The 6,397-nt window shown below is 55.4% G+C and overlaps 1 protein-coding gene across 1 annotated transcript; it reads left to right on the top strand.

Annotated features, from left to right (window-relative positions):
- The first annotated feature begins 220 nt into the window (after positions 1 to 220).
- On the top strand, positions 221 to 5,505 carry AQP2 (aquaporin 2). Its single transcript, XM_006202950.4, has 4 exons — positions 221 to 652; positions 3,538 to 3,702; positions 4,083 to 4,163; positions 4,768 to 5,505. Exons 1-4 carry the CDS (start codon positions 293 to 295, stop codon positions 4,975 to 4,977), a joined length of 816 nt encoding a protein of 271 aa, XP_006203012.2. The 5' UTR covers positions 221 to 292; the 3' UTR covers positions 4,978 to 5,505.
- The last annotated feature ends 892 nt before the right edge of the window (positions 5,506 to 6,397 follow it).

Genomic DNA, 6,397 nt, shown 5'->3' with positions numbered 1-6,397 from the left:
TATCTGGAGCTCATTAATAGGGAACATTAGTCAGCTGTGAAGTCCAAGATGGGGTGATAGGCATGTTGAGGGCAGGGATGGGGGGAGTGGGGACAGGAAGCAGCCATACGGGAGAAGAGATATTGGCACAAACTCCACCTCCATCTCACATGTCCAAATCCAGGATGGAAGGACCCTATAAATGCACATGGCCAGCCTCCCCAGAGACCCTGAGAGAGAGAGAGAGAGAGCTCACTCGCAAGTTAAGCTCCCTGCCCTGAGACAACCGGGGCAGCACAGAAGGCTCCAAAGCATGTGGGAACTCCGGTCCATAGCCTTCTCCAGGGCAGTGTTAGCAGAGTTCCTGGCCACACTCCTCTTTGTCTTCTTTGGCCTCGGCTCAGCCCTCAACTGGCCACAGGCCTTGCCCTCTGTGCTGCAGATTGCCATGGCCTTCGGCCTGGCTATTGGCACCCTGGTGCAGGCTCTGGGCCATGTCAGCGGGGCCCACATCAACCCCGCCGTGACTGTGGCCTGCCTGGTAGGCTGCCATGTCTCCTTTCTCCGAGCTGTCTTCTACGTGGCTGCCCAGCTGCTGGGGGCCGTGGCTGGGGCTGCTCTGCTCCATGAGATCACACCGCCAGACATCCGAGGGGACCTGGCTATCAATGCTGTGAGTAGTAAGAACGTCCTTTCCACAAGGGCAGATCCTGGCAAGTCCCTTGTAAAGGATGCGATGCGGAGGTACCAGGTCTGGGTGGGGCTCTGGGTGGGGAGAGAGAGAAGCAGGGAGAGTGGGGTAGCGGGGTTGGGGTGGGTGGTAGGCAGAAATGCTGGAACCAGGAACACAGTTGCCACAGGAATCAGGGTAGAAAGAGCAATAATGTCAGAGCAGAGGCGGGACACATGGGTCTGCTGGTTCCCTCTGCCCTGAACCTCACGGAGGAAGAAGAGTTTTAAGGTTTCTCTTGACTTGCTGTCTGCATTCCAGTGAGGGCTGTGCTAGAACTGGGAGGACAACAGGGCCCCAAAGCAGACGCGCTTTTTGAGCCAGGAGGCACCTCAGAGGGCTGGCCCCCAGGGTCTTCTCGAGGGTAGAAGGACCCAACGTTTCTTCAGCATCTGCCATGTACAGGCCTCCTGGCAGGGGCTCCCCAGGAGCCACTTGCTGATACCTCACAGCAACCCTGCGAGGGAGGGAGGAGAAGCTCCATTTCTTAAGCATGAGGGAGCTTCTCTGAGGCTCAGAGAAGGGAAGTGACAGGCTAAAAAGTCCTAGAGTCGGTCAACACCAGAGAAAGCACCCAAACCCAGGGGGAAAGCTGAAGGGGCAAGGTCCCAGAGAAGGCCCCCAGAGCCCGTGAGCTGGCTGCTGATTACACGATGAATCGGGCACCTCCAGCACTCTGGGGCTGAGCCCCTCCCCCCACCACAGCCACCCCCCCACTGCTGGGTCTGTGCTAGGCCTGGGCATCTGAGGGCGTGGGTGGGAAGGGGTAGTCTGTGCCCCCTCAGCACAGCTCTTGCTCCATCACTCACCCCAGGCCAGGACGGCAAATGCCTCTTTCATGTCTTGGTCTCCTGCATTTCTTGGCCTTCTCCACCCCGGAGCCGCTGGGTAAGAGAGCTTACGTCTCTGAAGAGTCTTGTGCGGTCATCCCCTCCTCTGCACAGGTGGCCTTTCTTCATGCAGGGCCATTGGAATTTCTCTCTTCTTCAAAATGGGAAATATGATGAGTCTGGGTGTTCAGGCTGAACAGACTGAGAAGTGTGACCATTTCCATTCAGAATGAAATTAGTTCAATTTGCAGCAAGATGAGGTCCAATCAGACTGAAAGAAGAACTTCCTGAGACCATGGCCAAGAAAGTCTCAGAATGTGTGACTGGGGAATCTCCTCTAATAGCAGGGCAATGGGAGTGTTAAGGGGCCATGGGGACAGGCAGTCCTTCTCCTCCACTGTTTCACAGTTGACTGGGGCCCTCAAAAGGGAAGGGTCTGGGGAGGCTCCCCCCAGGTTACTGTGCAGCATTTACCATCTTGAGGAACCGGGGAGAACTTTCCTGGCTAGAGTCAGGCAGCAATGGGGCTGACTTGTCCTGAGGGTAGTGTGAGCTAGATGACCCCCATGGCTGCCCCGGGTGTCCTCTGAGGTCACTGGAAAAGCCAGTCTATCCACCAGGAAGTTACCATCAATGCGTACCTGCTCTGTGCTGGGCCAGATTTCACCTCAGTCTTAGTATCACTCTGTAAGGTGAATTCTGGGATCCTCCACCCTGAGTGGTAAATTAAGGTTCAGCACTCAGTTGACTTATATCACAGAACCAGTGTTAGCACCTGGAAATGGACCCAGAGCTTTCTGACATCAAACCCAAACCCACACCTGCACTGCCTCCCTTAGATCAGCTGTTGGCCAGAGGGAATGGGGCTGGGGCTCTGCCCTGTCATTTCCAGTCCTCACACGGTCTTCCAGGATCATTCTGTTACTGCCATTTTACAGAAAGCCTAACTGAGACTGAAATAAATAGGGTCCCACAGCAAGTCAGAGGCCCCAGAGTGCCTGCCTTCAGAGCTGTTTTCACTGTCCCCACTATAGGCTCAGACGCTGGAAGACAGGGGCAGCATTGGGGGTGGGGTGGGGAGATTAGACTCTAGAAAGACGCAAGAGTGCCAGCCCGGTGGCTAGTACCCAGGGGTGCGGGTTCAAGGCCTAGAGAAGGAGCGTGGGCGCTCAGAGCTGTCACAGCTCCACCTGGTGCAGTGCCCAGATCCAGAGGACAGGGCATAGGGCACAGGATGACAAAACCCAGAGAGAAATCCAGTACTGGGTGTGGCCCAGTTACGAAATCACCTTTTTGCTCAGCCCCAGGTTCTCTCGTTACCCAAAGCAAGGTCTGCTGGGACCATGGGCACCCCACATGCTTGTGGAAGCATCACAGTACCCCCACCCCAACGTCCACAGAATATGCAGGGAGCAAACCCACAGGGCAAAACTGAGGGCTGAAACACAGTGTGGAACAGGCAAGTTCAAGGGAACAGGCAAAGGTTAGAGGAAAGAGTTGTACACTAGACTCACAAGGGGAGGGGGTACACTAGGACCATCCCCAGAGCCAAGTCCCTAGATCCTGTCTCTGGGAGCCCTTTGGCCACAGGAAGAAAGACCACAGTCTTCACATTACACCAGTGTCTATCTCATAGCCTAAACAGAGAGGAAGTTCTTATTACCTGGCTTAAAGCTTCCTGCTGCAATCAAAACCTCTTCCATCCTTGTTTTTCAGGAAACAGAAATTCTGGATCTCAGCATCCTTTTCCTCTCACATTGTAGGCACACGACCACAGGCCCTAAACCCAAGGGGCTATAGAGTCAGTTTCCTCACCTCTGACTTGGGAAACACAGAACAAACTACATCAGTAGTTTGGACCAAGGTGGCTGGTGAGCCCTGGTGTTCTGGCTCCCAGCCCGGAAGCCTATCTGGAGCCTTGACTGCAGGTGGGCAGGAAGATGGAGCCAGTGCAGGGAGCATGCTCAGTGTACCCCCCACCCCCCTCTCTGTCCCCAGCTTAGCAACAACTCAACTGCTGGCCAGGCCGTCACTGTGGAGCTTTTCCTGACACTGCAGCTGGTGCTCTGTATCTTCGCCTCCACCGATGAGCGCCGTGGAGACAACTTGGGTACCCCCGCCCTCTCCATCGGTTTCTCTGTGGCCCTGGGCCACCTCCTTGGGGTAGGTCATGGCCGCTGGTTCCAGCCTCCCTGATGGGACAGACACACAGACCTTCCCCAAAGAAACAGACACACAGATCACTCTAGAGACAGATACATAGAACTTCCAAAAGTGACAGACACAAAGACACCCCAGAGGGACAGATACACAGAACTCCCAAGAGGGACAGATAATACCCCAGAGAGTTTGGTTCTTAGATACCACGAAGGGACAGGTATCACTCCAGCTTCAAGTGAATAGCGAGCCCTGTAAATATAACATGAATTTAATTGTCCATCGCATGGATTCCCTTTAGGCTGAGGTCAAGCACTGGAGAGGGGCACAAGACTCCCAGCCCTGTCCTCAACTTCTTCCCTCCCTGACCCTTCCTCCCACTGCAGATCCACTACACCGGCTGCTCCATGAACCCTGCCCGCTCCCTGGCTCCAGCTGTCGTCACCGGCAAATTCGATGATCACTGGGTAATGACTGGAACCTCCCTGATTTCCCCTCCCCCAGAAACCCATCTCAGCAAGGGCTGGAGGAGAGTGGAGTGGGATCAGCAAACCCTCCCCAGTCCTCCTCCTGGGACATGGGGGAGCCTTGGGTCAGCCCTTCAGGTCTGACACCAAAGACTCAGTTTCCACATCTGTAAGTGAGAATAAGAGCAATTATTGCTATGGCTTTTTGCAAAGATTGATGCAGTGCCGTAGAACTCGATAAATGGTAATATTTATATGAGGTAATATATTTCTGTTATTTAGCATTTATCTAGTATTTAGTATGTGCCAGGACTCATTCTAATTGCTTTGCAAATATTGATTCATTTAGTGTTCGCAACCCTGGGAGGTAAGTATTATTAGAGTGAGGAAACTGAGGCACAGAGAGGGTGACATGTCCAAGTCCATTCAGGCAGTCTGCTCTGAATTCGCACCCTTAACCCCCAACTACCAAGTCTTCCCAGTGGCTGGTGTTGTCATTACTCATTACATGGACACGCGTATGACTGCCTTCTTTGCGTGAGGCCTCTTTTCAATGCTATGGGGGAGAGGAGCTCCCGCAAGCCGCCCTTCCGTTCGCCTCCAGGTCTTCTGGATCGGACCCCTGGTCGGCGGCATCCTGGCCTCCCTCCTGTACAACTACATCCTGTTCCCGTCCTCCAAGAGCCTGTCGGAGCGCATGGCCGTGCTGAAGGGGCTGGAGCCGGACGCCGACTGGGAGGAGCGCGAGGTGCGGCGGCGGCAGTCGGTGGAGCTGCACTCGCCGCAGAGCGCGCCGCGGGGTAGCAAGGCCTGAGCGCGCCGCACCCGGGCTCGAGGGAGCTCGGGGGAGCTCAGGTGACCGCCCGCCACCCACGCCGGACCCCCTCTCCCCATGTCCGAAGCTGGCCCTCAGTGCAGAGTAGCTGCTTCCAGGAAGTGCCGCGACCAGGGTTTCGGGGTAGCGGCGAGCCCGGCAGATCCCCTGTTCGGAGGCTGCAGGCAGCGAGTAGTGGACCCTCCGGGCCCTTGCAAGGAGCTGGGGACTTGGGCACTGAGCTGGGGAGGGAGGGCAGAAGAAGACTCTGGAGAGCCTGCACAGTGTACTGAGTAGGGTGGAGGGAAGTGCACACATCTCCACGGTGCGGGGCAGGGGTCTAGGAACAGTGCATCAGGTTTGCTAGTTCATCCCCCAGTGCCTCTCTGTCCCCATGTGCAAGGTTGTGCATGCTCCTGAGTGTGAACAGGTGTGCCTGTGGTGACACAAGCGTACAATGGCTGGCTACCACTCACTCCCCTCTTGACTCCTCCCTCCCCCACCTGCAATAAATCCACTTCTTCTGCAGTGGATGAGTCCTTGAAGCCAGTTATCCCCAGTAACTCTAAGAGTGTGCTCCCCAAGAGAAGGGAAGGGGAGGGTCTGGAGCCCACCATGAGAGAGCTGAAGGGAGGGTACTGATTTCCAACCCCTACCCTGCCCCTTCTGGAAAATTCCCCTATGCAGCAGCACTGGGCCCTAAGACTTGCCAGGACACATTGCTAGAGGCAATAAGGTATCAAGCAGAGAACAGCTACCTCAGAAGTGGCCTCCGGGAAAAATGAAAGTTGAGTGGCCAAGGACCTCCCTCCTGCCCTAAGAAAGGACCTCACCCAAGGAGAAAACGGGCATAAGTGTGTGCATGCCGCACATGTATACATGTGACCCCATCTCTTGGGGGCCTCCAGACCCAGAGATTAGCCTCCCACTGCAGCAGAGGAAACAAGAGCCCTTTGTGAGCCCCTGCCCTTTCTCTTGGGAAAGGGGGAGATTTGCAACTAGACACTTCTTGAAAGGAGACACTCAGTTTCGCAAGTGAGCCCTCTCGCCCTGCACATATGGCTGGCTGGGCAAGACACTCAGACATGAAACCACAGGCACCAGGCAACACACCTCCATCACCCACCCCAAGGGCAACCCTCTTCCGCAGGCAGCAGCTCTTCCGCCCCTCTCTCCCTTCCACCCCTCAGCTCCAGTGCTACCCTCACATTCTGACTCCCACCACAGGACCTTACTGTGGAGAGAGCAGCCTAGCACTCTCAGGGCTGGAGAAGGGATGTGACTTGTCCAGAGAGGCAGGTCGGTATCTAGAGCTAGGCTTCTAAATTTCCAGGCCAGTGCCGTTTCTCAAATGAGATTAACTGGGATTAAGTGAGATGATGCATGTAAAGATGCTGTGTGAACTGTAATTCCTCATACC

Source organism: Vicugna pacos, chromosome 12, assembly GCF_048564905.1.
Source record: "Vicugna pacos chromosome 12, VicPac4, whole genome shotgun sequence".
Taxonomy (NCBI): Eukaryota; Metazoa; Chordata; class Mammalia; order Artiodactyla; family Camelidae; genus Vicugna; species Vicugna pacos.
The sequence above is the reverse complement of the archived record's forward strand: the minus strand, read 5'-3'. Positions and strand labels throughout refer to the sequence as shown.